Consider the following 17,675-nt stretch of genomic DNA (forward strand, 5'->3'; position numbering starts at 1 on the left):
GAAATGAAAACACTGTAAAGATAGTGAGAGGTGTTACACATTTCTAACATATACTAGGAATGGCTTCAAAATAAATCTGAATTAAGCATTAGTCAATCCCTACAGATCTTTACAAAGACTAATTAATTAGTGTTTTGTGATTTCATCTAAATTGTTATTGTTACAGGAAGCTCTGGAAATCTTAGTCATGAGTGAAAGGGCTTCACACATTTTAACTTTATTAAGCATTGTGCTCTATATTTGATATTTGTAAACATTGTTGTTACAAAATAGCTGCTGGATATGGAGCTGATGGAATGTAGCTCCACATTCCCCTCTGGTTTAGCCTGAGGTCCATGCTGGGTGGAGCTGGGTGAGCTTATTCACTAATCATTATGTATTCAATTTATTTTATTTAGCCCTTCTTTTACATGCATGAGTTATTCATAAGCCAATCACAATTTCCCCAAAATTTGTTTTTGATTTGTACCTGGCCAAACAGTTTCGAAATTTTGAATGCTTTTTTTTTTTTTTTTGGGTGGGGATTTATTTTCAAAACTTCTTCCAGAAAAATTGTCCCCATTTTTTGACCACCTCCCTTTGTAACTGTCGGTCAAATACTATGATGGAACAAAGGAGAGCTTCTGGGTTACCTATGAATCGAGCACTATGACCAGACGTTACTTGTTGTGTGTTGTGCCATCTCCCACACAGCCAGCCAGGTCCCCCTAACAAAACAAAAAATCTAAATGGATATAGTTAATGTAGGTGACATCACTGGGACTTAGGAGACACTGAAAGGGTCACCTCCTACTGCTGTATAGTTCCTTTCTACTGTCCAGCTTCTTTCTACTCTCCTACGGATCTGTGGGGCCTTTTCTAGGCCACTCCCAGGAAAGCAGAGGACTCAGTCACACATGATCAGTTGGCGGGGAGGGTGCTTGGGTCCCTCAGTCCCCATGGTCTCACTCCAAGGGTACAGATGTGGTTAAATGTTTTGTTTAAAATATAAAGTTCTGGTCATCATTGCAAAATGGGAGTGAAATAAAGATCAAAGCTCTGGCCATAAATCATACACACAAATGACCATTAGCCTCACTGACTCTGCAAAGAAATGAGGACTCCCATTCCCATTCATTGGCTGCAGGCATTATTTAAACAAGAAAGAAGATAGGACTAATTGTCTGAATATGTGATCATTCCCCACATCTTGATTTCCTGACTATGCCAATATCACTTTGTGTGGTGATCCTGTAAGATCTCAAAGGCTCTGTCTACACTTGTTACGAATTACACCTGAGAGGACACGCACACAACTGCTGCGAATTACACCTGGTAGGACATGCACACAAATGCCACACTGCAGCCTATGTCGGCAAAACTTATGTCGCTCAGAGGTGTGACTATTTCACCTCCCTGCGCAACATAAATTACACGGACATAAGCATTCATGTGCACAGCGCTATGTCAGTGGGAGAACTTCTAATGAAGATTTCTAACAAACTCTGAAATCAGCTGTAATGTATATGATTCACTTTACATTTAATAATTCTTTTCTTTATATATATATAAAATCTTTAGTTTTAGTTACAAAAGGATTGGCTACCTGTTTGGTTTTGGGGTGAGATCCAGAAGTACATATTGATCTGTGAGGCGTGTCTGGTTCTTTGAAACTGGAAGAACCTAATATATGTGATTTCTGGTTTTAATAATAATTTATCACAGAAGACTGGTTCGTCTGGGTGGTGCATTAGGGGCTAGAGGGCCTGACAGAGGCTGTCTGTGGCCCCATAATAATTAGTACGGTATTTTGGGAGCACACATTTGTTACTGGCTTGGTGAGATTTTATCAGTGGTGGATTAGCCACTGGGCCAACGGGGCCCATGCCCAGGGCTTTGGCCAATTGGGAGGCCCCTGGAAAAATGGGTGCCCCGGGACTCCAACCCACTCCAGCCCCCGCCTGCACACACACGGCACTCCTGTCAGGGAGAGGGGGAAGCCCCCACACCTCGACACCGCTTCCCAGCAGGAGCACCAGGTGGGTACGGAAAACCCCCATGCCTCGACCCAGCTCCCTGGAAGAAGCGTTGGGCGAGGTGGGGCAAGTCCCCAAACCTGACCCCATTTCCCCTGCAGGAGCGCAGGCAGGCCGGGGAGTACTGCAGTCAGAAGGGATTGGGAGGGGTCCCCACTTGCTCTGGCTCAGGGCCCCACAAACTCCTAATCCACCTCTGAGTCATGATAGAGCAGGGATTGGCAACCTTTGGCATGCGGCCCATCAGGGAAATCTGCTGGCGGGCTGGGCTGGTTTGTTTACCTGAAGAGTCCCCAGGTTCGGCCAATCACGGCTCCCACTGGCCACGGTTCGCTGCTCCAGGCCAATGGGGACTGCGGAAAGTGGCAGCCAGCACATCCCTCAGCCTATGCCGCTTCCCACAGCCCCCATTGGCCTGGAACGGTGAACTGCAGCCAGTGGGAGCTGCGATCGGCCGAACCTGCAGGTAAACAAACTGTCCTGGTCTGCCAGCAGATCTCCCTGATGCGCCGCGTGCCAAAGGTTGCCAATCCCCGTGACAGAATATACCACCAGTCTGGGGTATATGTGCTGTATTCTGGTAGTCTGACCTGAGATCGGCACTCTTAGCTGTGTCCCTTTTCAGACAGCATGACAATTGGCTCATGTGATGCCATCCATTTTCATCACCAGTGTTTACAGCAGTGTAATTAGGAGCAGAATCTGACACATCAGCAGAGCTGGTTGAAAAATTACAATTGATTTTTAAGGGACATTTTCCAGGACAAATTTTCAGTTTCTCAGTGAAAAATTGAAACATGAGAAGTTTTTGGATTTTGAAAAAAATGTTTTTGGTTAAAAGTTTAACTGAAAAAATGTTCCATTTTCAGTAAAAATATCTGAGGCTTGTTTTCAGGTTTTTTATCAAAACTCAGAAAATATCAGCCATCTTTTTCCCTAAAAAATGTTTTAACAATCTTTTTTATTAACTCTATAGATTTAGGTATATTCTCTAATGATACAAAGGTATTTGAAATCCCCGGGAGCAAGGCACCTGAGGATCTGTGACATAATGGTTATTCCTACTAGCAGTTGTTGCATAAAGCAAGGGGAGAATGGACTTTATAATTGCTCTATCAGGAATTGCTTAATCACCTCGCTCATCTTAACATCAGGATATACAGCTTTTGTCTTTGTTGTTAAAATGTGTCTGTTTCACAGTGTCCTAGAGCCTGAAACTATCAAGGAAATAAAAATCTAAGTCAATGTAGGGGCCAGAATGAAACCTGGATCTCATCAGTATTAATTCAGCAGATCTAAGTGGTTTATTGTCAAGCTTAATTGTGAGAAGAAATTAACCTTCTCTATAAACCTAACCTTCCATGGCACGGTTGAATAATCGTTGTAACTGGACAGTGATACATCTGTAGGTAAAGAGCTTTAATAATCAGATGCTACATGGTCATTAATGGTGTTTATATTTTTATGGCCATGTTTTTTTATTTGCAAGGGCATTCTTTTTTTAGCCTAGCAGTTACAGGAGTCAGCTATATCTATATGTTTCTAGAAAAGAATGTCTTTGTAAAAAAAATATGACTTACATATTGGCAAAGACTTTGGTGCAAAGAATCTCAAAGCACTTTATAATCCATGGCCCCTGTTCAGAAAAGCATCCTATTCAGAAAAGAACTTCAGCATGTGCTTATAGTTAAGCTGCTTAAATGCTTTGCTGAATAGAGATGGATTTAAACATGTGTTTAAGTGCTTTCTTGAGTCAGGACCTATATGTGTAGCCACCTCTAGCCTGAGCCCAAACGACTACACTGCAATTACATAACTGTGTCAGGAGAACATGTCTGCTTGATGTTACTACATTTGGGTCTTTTGCTGTTAAGAATATGTCTTCACTGCAGAGATAGCCTGAAACTGTTACGCTCAGTGTCCTCCACAACCTGGGCTAGCTGGCTTGTCTGAGGTCATAAGCTAAAAACCAAGTCAGGCTTTCACTCGGGCTGGTAACCCACCCACTTTGCAGTGAAGATGAAGGCTAAACCACTTCGGTGCCAATAATCCTCCAGTGCTTTCCCACAATTTCCCCCTGTGCTTGGAAGGACAGACAAGTTCTCCCACAATTCACTGGGAAAAACACAGAGTGGCTCATCAGCTCAGCTTACTGCAGCACTAAGAACCATGGGATATGACCCTAGAGGCATGTCTGCACTGCAATAAAACACCTGTGGGTAGCAGTGGCAGCTGACTCGGGCCCTTAGGGCTCAGGCTGCTGAGTTATAAAATTGCAGTGCAGAAGTTTGGGCTCAGGCTGGAGCATGGGCTTTGGGAGCCTCTCCCTTTACAGGGTCTCAGAGCCCAGGCTCCAGCCCAAGCCCAAACAACTACACCTCAATTACATAGCCCTGCAGCCCAAGCCCTACGAGCCTGAGTCAGCTGACATGGCCAGCCACAGGTGTTTTATTGCACTGTAGACGTACCCTAGGAGTCCTAGTGACACACACAGGGGAACACAGCATCAGTGTGGACAGAGTAACTCAGATCTGGCTTTGCAGTGTGGCTGCTCACACCTGGGATAGGCTAATCCAGGCACTGATCAGCTGGGCTAACTCTGTGGAGAAGACGTACCCTAAGAGGAAAATCCTCAGGCCATTGTTCACACTGAGTAGCTTGGGTGAGTGCTGAGGGGAAGGGAGAGAAAGAATCCTCGCCTTCAATCCATGGAGCAGCTTGCAGGGCTGCTCATGCAGTTCTAACACATCCTTTCTGGGGAGGACAGAGGATTCCTGTAGCAGTGGACAGAGCCTGTGGCCCCAGCCTGCCCAATTCATGCAAGGAGACTCCACAGAACTCATTTTCATGCTGCACAGAATGCACCATATCCTGACCCCCAACAAATATTCCTTGTGTAGCAAACTGCACTGGCACCAGTGCCTGGGGATCCTTTACACCATTGGTTCTCAAAGCCGGTCTGCCGCTTGTTCAGGGAAAGCCCCTGGTGGGCCGGACCGGTTTGTTTACCTGCCGCATCTGCAGGTTCGGCCGATCGCAGATCCCACTGGCCGCAGTTCACCGCTCCAGGCCAATGGGGGCTATGGAAAGCAGCGCGGGCCAAAGGACTTGCTGGCCACCCTTCCCGCAGCCCCCATTGGCCTGGAGCGGCGAACCGCAGCCAGTGGGAGCCGCGATCGGCCGAATCTGCGGACATGGCAGGTAAACAAACTGGTCCAGCCCGCCAGGGGCTTTCCCTGAACGAGCAGCGGACTGGCTTTGAGAACCACTGCTCTATACCACACAGGCTAGGACAGGATTTCCCCTAAAAGTAAAGTTGCAATATCTAAAGGTTGGGACAGAGAGCATCCATCTACCTTCTCCCTTGTTTGTAACTGATGGTATATCCACCACACTTCTAGTGATGGCAAAAATGATAATCTGAGTCAGTCTTTACAAAAACATTTCTGCACTCTAATCCCCAATGAAATGATACACAGAAAGAACCTTGTTAGAAACAGGTATATGCACTTTTTGTAGGCACTATTCGATTTTAGACAACAGGCAGATCTGTTGGTGCAAATGGCTTGTGCTCCCAAATTAGGGAGCTACTTCTCTAAAATGCCTGGACTAGTACTTCTGGCCCCACTTTAGGGTTCAGCTCCTTTTAAAATCTGGCCCACATTTAATAGCAGAAAAATGATGGAAGATGAAATTAGAGCTGGTGTAATTCCATAGTATCTTAGACCATTCCACCACCCACCCTCCGCTCTGCTGGTGCCATCCACAAACAAGCATCTTATTGATATCATTGGAATGTTAGGTTGTTCCTGGTACATTCAGCAATGCAGCAGGTGCATTTACCTGCATGTGCCTGCAGAGTTTAGCACGTGACTTTCACAAGCCTTTTGGTTGAAATCTCAAACAGCAAGGTGCTGAATTAAATCTCTGCATTTTTGAAGCCTGAATGTGCTCTTTACTTAAAAAAAAAAAGAAAATCCCCCCCAATCTTTAATATGGGACCCAGAAAGTCCAGGTTTAAAGGCTTGATTGTGCAAGGCACCAAGTATCCCATCTGAGGTGCTGGGTGTGGCACTGAGGGTCCTCAGTTCTTCTCAGGGGCATGCTACACTTTGCAGGATCAGGCCCTATATCGTCTTGCTTATCTCAAGGGGCAGGCATTGAAGAAAATGCCTTAGGTAGCTAGGGGAAATGTTTTGATTAACAATGCTTTGGAGCTTATAGTTCTAGGTGCATGTACAGTACAGGATCCACATAGTCCTAGAGATGCCTTCCTGGAAGAAACACATCTCTGAAGTTTTGTTCCCATAAAATCCAAATGTCTGTAGTGGCCCCATTAATCTTAGGAAGACTCCTCTACTGTTTTGACTCAGTCAGATTGCTGGAGGAGGAGACTACTGAAAGCATATGCTCATAAACAATATTTTAATTAGTGCTTGTCCTTGCTGGAGGCAATGGAGTGTTGATGATCTGAGCCACTCCTCTAACGTCAATGAACCAGCTCACTGGTGATGTCAGCTGGGCCTTCTGCACACAGACCTGATTGGCTATGTTTGGATTGCAGGGGCCGGCTTAGCTATAAGGTGAATATGCAAGGAAGCAGCTGTGTGGAGGTGTGTAGTCAGAGAGTGTTAGCAGCAGACACAGTCAGACAGTGGGGCTTTACTGAGGCTGAAGAGCCTTTTGTATTTCGCATAGGTAAATAAACAAACCAGCAGCAGACTTTGGAATTTGGAAAGACTCACTGGGCACTTATACAGGAAGAGTGCAAGCTGCAGATTCCACAGAGTGGCTTTTTTTCTTTTTTTTTCCCCAGAACCATAAGTGGAATAAGTGTACCTGAAACTGATATGCCAACTGAAATCTCTCACGCCGTAAGAATGCACGCCATCTCGGACTTCCCTTTGACAGTGCGACTCCTCAGCAAGGGGCCAGAATACCTTCGCAGACAGATGGAGGCAGGCACCCCAGGCAGGAAAAGTGCTGTGGAAAGACTGGCAGCTGATAAGGCCAAGTATGTAAAAAGTCAGCATGTAATCAGCACTAAGCAGGAACCCGTCATCGGGCTGAGCTCAGCCTCAGAGAGCAGCAGTGAGAGCTGTTCAGTGGAAAACAAAAAAATCAGCAGGGACGTTGGTGGAGGGAAAGGCACAAAAAACTCGGAGCCAACTAAAGCAATGTATTCCTGCAGTGCTCCCCTGGAACCTGATCCACCCATAGCAAGGCGCAGCAGCTCCAAGAAGCAGGTACGGCCAGACTCCCTAGTGATCTATCGCCAGAAATGTGAGCTTGTGAAAGGTCAAAGCAATGAGAGGTCACGAGGGGGCCTGGTGAGGTGGCTGTTCCAGGGGTCCATGAAGGAGAAGCTGCTGACTTCCCCTGAGATGCCCAACATAACTGGGCAGGGCCTCACACCAGAAAGTGAGGAGACAGTATCCACCAAACACGCCGCCAATGAGCCAAACAGCCGTGTAGCTGAGCACGCTGCTCCTGCAAACACAGACGCACGAGCTGTTCCTGAGCGTGAGTGTGAGGACTCCTCACAACTGACTGTTGCACCTGATGAGGTCAAGGACATGAGGAGGAAAGGGCTGCATCGTTCCCAGTCTGATATCAGCTCTCGCTATTCCAAGTCTTTCTCTGAGTTTGACACGTTTTTTAAGTACTGCGGCCTCGAACCCGAGGTAGTCGAGGATCTGGGCAGAGAGAACTTCTCTGTGATTTCTGACATCTCCTTCAGGATCCGCAGCATCAGCCTGGCAACATCCGAGAGCGATTTCACAAGGCACAGTGGGGATGATGGGCTGTTGGAGGAAGAACTGACTGAGCAGGTCCCTAGCACCACGTCAGTGATTGAGCGCAACGCTCGGATAATCAAATGGCTGTATACTTGTAAGAAAGCCAAGGAGACTAACAACATGCTACAAGAGCTTGCGTGAAGGCTTCTCCTTTCAGCATGCGTTACAGCCTGGTAAACTCAAGGTGTGTGCAAAGCCCAGCCATGCCCATTAATATTTATCTTTTTATTAAAACACTGTTGATTTATCTGAGTTTGTCTGTTCTATGAATGGCAGGAACAAGCTGCTTTCTGCACATAACGTTGCTATTATTATTATTTATAGAATTACAATAGCACCTAGGAGCCTAGTTTGGGGGAATGGAGTTCTTGTAAAACAGGAGTCCGGGGTATTACAACAACAACAAAAAAAAGAGAAACCAACTGTAATTTGCAAGCTTGGATCAGATCCCCAAATGAAAGTAAACAGTCAGGGTTTACAAGGAATGTCTGCCCTTTGCAGTCTCCTGCTTTGTAAATGACTTGTTTTCACCAGTTTCTGCTATGTTAAACTCAAGACAAACCCCAGAAAAATTATTCAGCCCTTAATTGTAGCAGGTAAGATCAAACAAACTGAACTGAACCACTCAACGTTTAGGGGTAGTCTATATTTACCGTGTAGTAGTACAATTTCCCCCTCCCTCCCCTTCTGTCTCGCTCTCTTTCTATCCCTCCCACTTTGCCTGCACTTATTATATCCATGCTTTTTCTAGAGATCCCATTCTCACAGAGCTTTCTGCTTTGGCAGTAGGAATTGCCAGCTGATGCCTGGCATTTCACAAGCTCTGCGGGGAAGTGGGACTGCTCTTTCTGCTCACGTCGATTGTAATCAGTTTGGCTCTTTTGACGTTGAAGAACGTTCGTGGCTTTGCCCACATGGTTGTGCTACTGCAATTCAAGCAGCAGATTTTGGGAGTCAGTGATGTGGTTTGTTTGGTGGGCCGGGCCGATATTTAAAAACTACAACAATGAATAAAAATGTGAGAGTCTTGGAAAGCTATTACTTCACGTAGAGAAATGGGCCAAATGCACTCCAGGTGTAAGTGGGCATACTTCCCATTGACTTTTAATAAGAGCTGTACCTATGCCTGGGGTGAGTCTTGTCTATTGGCAAGAACCGTTTTCCTAGGAACTTTAGTAGCTATTCATTAATGCAAATTGCCCAAAGTATCCATTATATGAAAATCTTACTGACCCAAGCACATACATCCCTTAGGCCTTGGACCTCTTACACAGTATTATTTTAAATTGTGCTAACTGATCCTTGACACAATGAGCTACATGTGCCCTTTGTGAATTTATCATGTTCATAATCTGTATATTAAGAGGATACTAATCAGCCCTTGGCACAGTTGTTTGAAATGAGTCCATGGCTTATCCAAAAGAACATGGATATTATAATGCCTGAGCCAATTTCCTAGTGGATCAAGAACTGTTACCCAGATTTCTCCTGGTACACCGATTTTATAGTGATATGAATCCACTGTCTTCAAAGAAATTAATCCCACATTACATTATTGTAGGTAGGAAGTGAGTAAGGGCCTGTGACTCCATCCCACGCAGTTGCCTGGGGGCTCAGGGTTATGAAAATGTTGGGATATGCATTAAGCATACTCACTGTATCTCCTGACATGCTAACATGGTGGTGGATTCTAGCTTGGTTGTCTGACAACGTAGGGCAGAAAAGAGTCTGAAAGATGCAGCATACAGTACCTACTAACTTCTGAGCATTCCTAATGAGGAATATACCTTTTAACACCATTGAAATATATTAGGCTAAGAGAGCTTTCTAGAAGGCACAAGATGGAAACTTGATACAGATTCTGTTTAAAAAACAGGACATTTTTTAGAGGTGGATAAAAAAAAGTATTCTGGTTGTGCATTTGTTTGAGAAAAACAAAAAAGGCATTTTCATTTACATTTTTCATAGAAAGAAAAGGAGTACTTGTGGCACCTTAGAGACTAACCAATTTATTTGAGCATAAGCTTTCGTGAGCTACAGCTCACTTCATCAGATGCTCATGAAAGCTTATGCTCAAATAAATTGGTTAGTCTCTAAGGTGCCACAAGTACTCCTTTTCTTTCTGCGAATACAGACTAACACGGCTGCTACTCTGAAACCCATTTTTCATAGAATTACTTTTGTCATTGAAATGTTGAAAACTCAAAAATTTTGATTTTTGTCAAAATCATTTCCACAAAATATTTTTCACCAGCTCTAGAGTGTGCCTCCAGAATAGGGACAGTTGTCATGTGTGATGCTGTCAACCCACAGATATGTCACTGGGTAAAAGCTCCATGCCTGAATTCAGTTGCAGAAAAGAGAAGGTTTCTCTGAGCTGAAGAGTTCCCCTCCCTCACTCTCTAGAGCTGATGTGAGAGGGAGCCACATAAAACAGATGGTGGATGTGGGGGTTTGCAAAAGTTTCTGCAGCTGTGAACTTTACACAATTATGAAGGTGGGGCCTTTGACCACCTCGTGCTACTGGGTGCAGGAGCCTGGAACTGGCTTTGTATAAAGCAACTGGCTTTGTATAAAGGGAAACAAGAGACGTCTGGCTGTAGGATCTCTTTGCCACTGCTCTTGGGGCCAGCTGTGAGGTTATTCTCCTACTAGAACTGTGGTAATTCTACAGTTACAGTGTGGGCCATGTGGGCCTTGTCAAATGGAAGAAGGCTGTTGGGCCTCTTATTATTTATTTGTGAAATGCTATCAGTGTGTTCAGTGTTGCAGATGACACAGGAGACAGATGATCCCTACCCTAAAGAGCCTACAAACCAGCTAGGCACACATCATAAAAAGATGTCTGGCAAAGGGTGCTGTAATGTATGGAAAGCCGGAAGTACATTCACATGTGCTCCCCACCTTCACAGAAGCTCTGCAACTCCCTGGTGCAGAATCAAGTGTTGCCTTTCTCTCTTTCTGCCCTTTGACCAACCCATCACACAGTCAGCATCTGAGGCCGCAGGTACTTTTGCAGCCAAAGAGACTTTCTTCTTGATTGGACCCTTAATATTTGTCATGTTAATAATCCACAGAGCAGGACTTTAGATAAATTATACTTCTGTTGCACTTTAGGGGGGTATGCAAAGGAAAGACAGAAGCAGGGCCAAAGCTGTGACAGGTTTTTCAAAGACATAGAATTTTTTATGTAAATGAAAGTACTGGGTTCTAAAATGTAGCATAGCAGATTTTAAATGGATTTAAAAAAATAATATTCTGATTTTACAATGGCATACTAATTTATTTTCAAGCTATCCAGGGTCAGCTCTTTAAAGAACCTTGCCCAAACATGTGAGCGCATTTCTGTGCCTACGTTTGTTAACATAATTATCTCAATTGCTTGTGCAGATGGGGTTTTTGCATGCCCAAGTGGACTTTTACGGCCTGATTCTTTTCTCATTTACACCAGTGTAAATCAGTGCTAATTTTATTAAGTTAATAGCATTAAACATGCATAGACCTGATTTGTATAAAAGGAGAATTGGGCAAGTAGCTACCTAAATAGCCATTTGCACATGCAATGGCCCAATTTGCACATACAGGTAGGGTAACGTCACATAAATATAGACCCATACATATGTGCAAATGTTTTCATGCTTCTGTCTTTAAAAATTGTAGCCACAATTTTTCTTATGTTATGATGGGAAATTTACTTTTAAACTTTGTTTCCTTAATATCGTTTGATAGTGGTTTGGGGAAGAGGGAATACATAGGAAGCATACACCAGAAATTTTTAAGTAATATCATTAATAGTAAGGACAAAGAAATTCAGAGTATTGACTGACACCCCATTGTGCCTTTGAATTACAGGTAGTTTTATAACCTATTTCTTCTTATCCATATAGGCACAGGGTTGTGTTTTGTTTTGTTTTTTGAGGACATGGTGGCAAACACATTTAAAATTCCTTACCTGCTTTTTCTATGAGTTTGTGTCACAGTTTTAATGTTGCTTAAACATAGTTGTACATGTCTTTTTGTGTGTTTTCAAAACAGATACAAGTATTAGGACAGGACAGGAATTTAGGAGATAGGGCTTTTGTTATTGGCTCTGTCACTGACCTATTGTCTGATCTTGGGCAAGTGGTTTAACCTCTTTGAGCCTGGCTTATGCCCCGGAGAAATAATACTTCCCTACCTCCCCAGGGCATTGTGAGATTTTAATCATGTTTTTAGAGTGGATGGAAGACACACTTGAAATGTTTATTGGTATTGCTTTCTGTTCCAACTAACAGTTCAGAGGATGCTGAAATATGTGGGTACCACGTGAAAATTCATGGTAACAAATGTCATCTACAGTGTCAAGCCTTTCCATGATTGACCTGAAATAAGATTGGTTGACTGGTCCTCAAGAATACATATAAACCCTTAACACTTTCATTAATATTTAAGAACTTACTCTTTTTTTGGTACTAATGTTTCTGTACAAAAGAAACGCTTAGCAGAATGATCTTCTGTATTAATCTAAACCACAAAATCTCCACTTATAACTCATCACGTGTTTACATAATTGGTTAATCAGAAGATGAGCCACAGTGAGACAAATTAACCACTCACATGCTAAGCCTTCAGCCTAGGCCCTTTGAAGCAATGCAGGGAACTTCCTGAAGTGAAGCAATGCATCCTGGCTTTCTGCAAATATTGGATGTGATCCACAAAGCATACAGAGACATTCATTACTAGCATTACTGATCCCTTGAATTTTACAAAGGCAAAACTAATCCGCATGGGAATGAGTATGACTGGGACACGAGTACTCTAACTCTCTTGGCAATAATATGCAGAGAAGTATAGTACAAACCTAGAATTGGTAACAAATTACTTGAGTAGAAGAGTGTGTGAGTGAATATACAACTCAGGTCATATAATTTGCTTATTTTTAGACGGGGTAGAAAGAGATTTTAACTGCTGAGCCTGAGATCTGCTCAGTCACATGTCACTTAATTGTATTTAATTACCCAATGAATGTGTCAAATAAACAGTTCAAAACTGATGCTATTTACAGCCCCTGGTTTAACAGAGTAGGAGAAGGACCTGCATGAACTTGGGTATCTATTGGTTAAAAACTAAATTCATAGGCTAGATATGGCTGTTCTAACTCTAACAACCTAGGGACTGTGTGGCTGAAAGTAGCTTTTCCCTCAGCTGCTTTCGCAGAAAGGATGCCATCTTGAGTTTAATTTGGAATGATATTCAGAGGGGCACACTACATTATGTTGTCCATCCCAGGCAAATATTTTGGTACACTCTGTTTTTGCAGTTTGTACCGTAAACCTGACTTTAAATATATAGGGACAGATTCTCAGCTGGTGTAAATCAGTAATGGAGCTATGCTGATTTCCACCAGCAGAGGAGCTGGTCCACAATTAATGAAAAATCAAGGAAAATCCAACAATGCTGATTTTAGGCCATTACTTTTAACAGACCCAGTAACCGTTATAAAACTCACCTACAAATATCAATGTACAGTGCCCAGCACAAAGAGGATTTGGGCCTTTTGGAGCTACCTTCATATAAATATTTAATAATAAATAAGGCTGAATTAAAGTAGTTATCACCAGACAATTGGTGGTGTTGACTCTGGGTCTGAGACTTGTGTTTCCTACAAACCCACAAGCTAGCTTCTTGTCAATGCTAGAGTTTATCCTGACCACAGGCCATCATGTTTGTTGCAAAAAATGCAGTGCTCACAGGGTATTTTTACACTGCAGTTAAACACCCGCAGCTGACTTGGACTCATGGTGTCAGGCTGCGGGGCTGTAAAATTGTGGGAGGAGACATTCGGGCTTCAAGTGCACCCCAGATTCTGGGAACCTGAGTGGGGAGCATCACACCACACAGAGATCAGACAGATAAGCTGAAAATAGAAGCTAGCCCTTCAGCTCCCTTTGGCCTTTGTGTAGACAAAGTGCTCAGCATTTATCAGCTGTGGGAACAGGGAGGCTAATGGACTAGACCCAGGAAACCTGCCCCAGGGAAACTAGGTGCTTTCTTTGCCTTTCAACAGACATATTCCTTAAAGCCCCTGGCATGGCCTGGTGTATTGAAGTTGTTGCACCATATTTTAAAAAAGAGAAAAACCAACAAAACCCTCTGTGCATGTTTCCTAGACTCTAATGTTCATTCTGAGTAGAACAGCTTTTTTAAACTGCAGGTTTTTACTGAGTCAGACGCTCCTATTAATATTTTATGTTCCTAGCTTAATTTTTCATGAATTCTGTTATGATTGGTAAAACACTGCATAAATAAAACTGCTGCTGGAGACATGAAGTGAACTAACACATTTGTTTGAGCAGGATGATAATTAAGAAGCCATGTTATCTATAGTTAGCCTCAAAATAACCCAAAGGTAATTGACTAGATTTTGCCTAGATAAGCAGCATTATAAAGTTACAAAGTCTTAAAGGCCAAATTCACCAATGACATTAGGAGGAGCACAACTCTATGGGCTTTCAGGGAGTTTTGCTCCTCATTGCTTTAATGATGGTTATGGCTTTAAAAAAAGGGTGAACTGAACATCCTCCTCTCTGATTGTAATCAAGATTACACAGTTCATATCAGTCCTCAGCTTCAAAAGCATTTTTTAAAAAAAAGAATGCTCCTTTTTAGGGTGGGTTTCTCAGGAAAGGAATTGATTATGTTGGTAGTAGTTGTAAGCAGTTGGAATGAAGTGTTAAAGCTTACCTTGTACCAGTATGATGCATTAAGTGTTTTAAATAGCACTTTTTTCTTTCCTTAGACTGAAAACATTCCCTGAGATGGCGGCTGACTAAACAGGACACAGACAGATAGACCCACAGCAAACTCTTCTATCATCTGGCTTATGATAAATCTGTGCAAGTTTATCAACTTCCTGTTGCCCTCCCACCCGTCTGCAGGCTCACTCTTTGTCACAGGCATATGTGTGTACAGAAGTACAACAGCAAGAGGGAAGTTACAAACTGAGATGGAGGGAAATTAAAGCTTCTGGAAGAGCAGGGGCAGGTTTACGTGCTAAAATATCTGGTAATATCCAGAAAGAGGTCAGTGCACCAGGATGTCATCCTAAATGTGAAGGAAGGTTGGTGTGGCATGTCTGGCTCTGACTGATGGCAAATCCATCAACAAGACCCGGGGAGGAGAAAGCGGGAGCAAAGTGGCAATGACCTCTGGGTCAGGTATTTCTTTGCAGGGAGGCTCCACCTACACTTTCAAAGAAAGTGTGTTAACAGGACTTTAAACCTGGCTCATGCTGACATGAATTCAGCACACTCTGCCTGGCTGGTGACAGTGGACCAAACATGACAGTTTTATAAACAGTATTTAAAGCCAGCTGTACACTAGCTTCCTTCTGAGGCCTTGTCTAGATTGAGATTTAAGGCAAACTAGAGAACATGTTCTCCAACTAGACCAGGCTGATCAGCGAGTGGGAATGGATGGCTAAAATCATGTTTCACATATGGTCTTGGGCATACTCCCAAAGCCTAGCTATGACACAGGGAAACTCAATGCACGTTCCATATTAGACAGGACTCTTTGTTATAACAGTGCTCCAGCATGATAACATGTGCAGTCTAGGTAGGCCCTTAGGCTCTTCTTATACTACATCTCAGACCCTGCCAGCACATGGTTGTCTATAGTCTAACACATTTATTTTTGTACTGAGGATGGGCAACATGTTTATTGACTCATGTTAGGGAATAGTGTCACAGCATATGTAATGTTACAGCTGATTAGCATGAATCTATAATAGCATTGTCCTATCTGCATTGTAAACAAGAAGGCATGTTAGGACACAAGTCCTATCTGCATTGTAAACAAGAAGGCATGTTAGGACACAACCGCAACATACCAGACAAACGTGCTGAGATTATTCGACTTGTAGTATAGACAGCACCATGTCAACATAATTGTTATAACGACTACACCTACTTTGCACTGACCAAGCAAACTTTATTTGAACTGTGTTTAAACACTGTTCAAAAATAATTTGTGTCACTCAGTTTGATTGTAGATGTAGATGTGAGTTTATGGCCCTTGGCTATGCCTCAGATCCTTAGCTCAGTCAGTCATTAGTTATCAGAAAATGCCCTTCCCTGAGTTATTTATTCCTGATACCATAAATCACAAAGCAGGGTGGGGGGGAAATGAAGTAGGGACCAGATTCTGATTTTAGTTATAGCAGTGTCAATCTGGAATAATTGAACTGATAAAAAAGAGATCAGAATCTGGCCCTATATTTCAGTGTGCTGAAAGGTTAAAAGTTGAACCACAGGTTACCATGGCTATAGTATTCTGTTTACAGCACTGGACTCTCAGACCTGTACTGTAACAAGTACAGGAAAATGAGATTCCATTCCCAACATTCCATTAGGGTTATACGCGGTAAGCAGTCAATCAGCCCCTTTCAACGATGAGCTGCCATGCCCCCACCGAACAAAGTGAACCAGACGCAGGCATAGAGGAGAAGATGGAATGAACACCTAATCAGCACTTTTAACATCTTATAAAAGACTTAGTCTTGTAACATAACTATGAGAGAGGGAGGAGAAGGACTGAGTGATGGCATTTTTATAGAGCATTCACTCTAACCATAAGAATCAAATATTTCCGATTTTAATTTATTCAACCATTGTGAGCCAAAATACTGCACTTTAAGTGCTATTTAATAGTTTTTAGTTGACTTTAAGTTAACAGTAGACTTATGAGTCAGGCTAACCTTATTTAATTAAGAAAAACGTATTTGTCACTATTTCTCACCCCCAGTATGAGAATGCAGGGCATTTGTCTATATTGGTTTAGTGTTAATTCACATACACATATCTTAAATTGTCTATATATATAAAAATAACATTTCCAAATAAAGTATTTATTGAATCTGCTCTACACAGGGGAAACTGAAATGATTGTATTAGTGAGACACAGAGTTTAAGGTCAGAAGAGACCACCAGATCATCAGCTCTGACCACTTTTTTATCACAAGCCACCAACACCACCCAGCACCCACACACCAAACCCAACAACCAAAATTTGACCAAAATATTACAGGTCACAGGAGAATAGACTATTATGTGCCACAGGCAGAGAATAGGAAGGACCAAGTAGCACCAGTGAGCTACTGTATACTTAGAGATTAGCACCTTCAAAACAAATAATCTAAGTTTCGGTTTTGATTCACGATAGACTACACCGTCAATGCTAATATGGTTAGAGTTATCCACTGATGTGCAGTTGTTTAAAGGGAGATTGTAAAGATTGATAAGTCAGCAATGTGACCCACTGTATTCTTATGCTCACTTTGCAAATTACTGTACATGGAATTATGTATATGTTTTATCAAAAGCTATTGAATGCTTTTTCTTGGAAATACGAATGAACCACTGTAGACGGCTCAGAGCTCATGAGAAATCCCGCAGCTACAAACCAGTGCACCAACACAATGGAAGGGGGGCCGGGTTTTTAGAAAGGTTTCTGGTTTCCCTTTCAAGTTTCCATTGGGTCTATATCAGAGATGGTAGTGAGATAAGTTGGCCATGGACTTTAAATAACAGGAAGAGATATGTAAAGGACTTAGATGGGATTCTCAAAAGCATAGAGAATCAGTTGATTCTGTCCCGATTGAAGTCAGTGGGAGTTTTACCATAGATGTCAGTGGGATCAGTTATGCCAGGATTGTGCATTTTTGAAAATCCCACCTTTGGCCTTTATGAGCTGCTTAATGGAGCTGTGCTGACCTTTCACACCAACACTAGAGCAAATGCACCTGGCTTTGTTCAACTTTGGATGTGTTGAACCTCAGAGAAGATTTGCCCAAGACCTTTCCTTACACCTAATAAGCTATGAA

At 42.8% G+C, this 17,675-nt stretch overlaps 1 protein-coding gene across 1 annotated transcript; it reads left to right on the forward strand.

The window, feature by feature from the left end:
• The first annotated feature begins 6,553 nt into the window (after positions 1-6,553).
• Positions 6,554-16,286, forward strand: FAM110C (family with sequence similarity 110 member C). The gene is made up of 2 exons (XM_073336173.2): positions 6,554-7,997; positions 14,592-16,286. Exon 1 carries the CDS (start codon positions 6,866-6,868, stop codon positions 7,952-7,954), a length of 1,089 nt encoding a protein of 362 aa, XP_073192274.1. The 5' UTR covers positions 6,554-6,865; the 3' UTR covers positions 7,955-7,997; positions 14,592-16,286.
• The last annotated feature ends 1,389 nt before the right edge of the window (positions 16,287-17,675 follow it).

This window comes from Lepidochelys kempii, chromosome 3, assembly GCF_965140285.1.
Source record: "Lepidochelys kempii isolate rLepKem1 chromosome 3, rLepKem1.hap1, whole genome shotgun sequence".
NCBI classification, from domain to species: Eukaryota; Metazoa; Chordata; order Testudines; family Cheloniidae; genus Lepidochelys; species Lepidochelys kempii.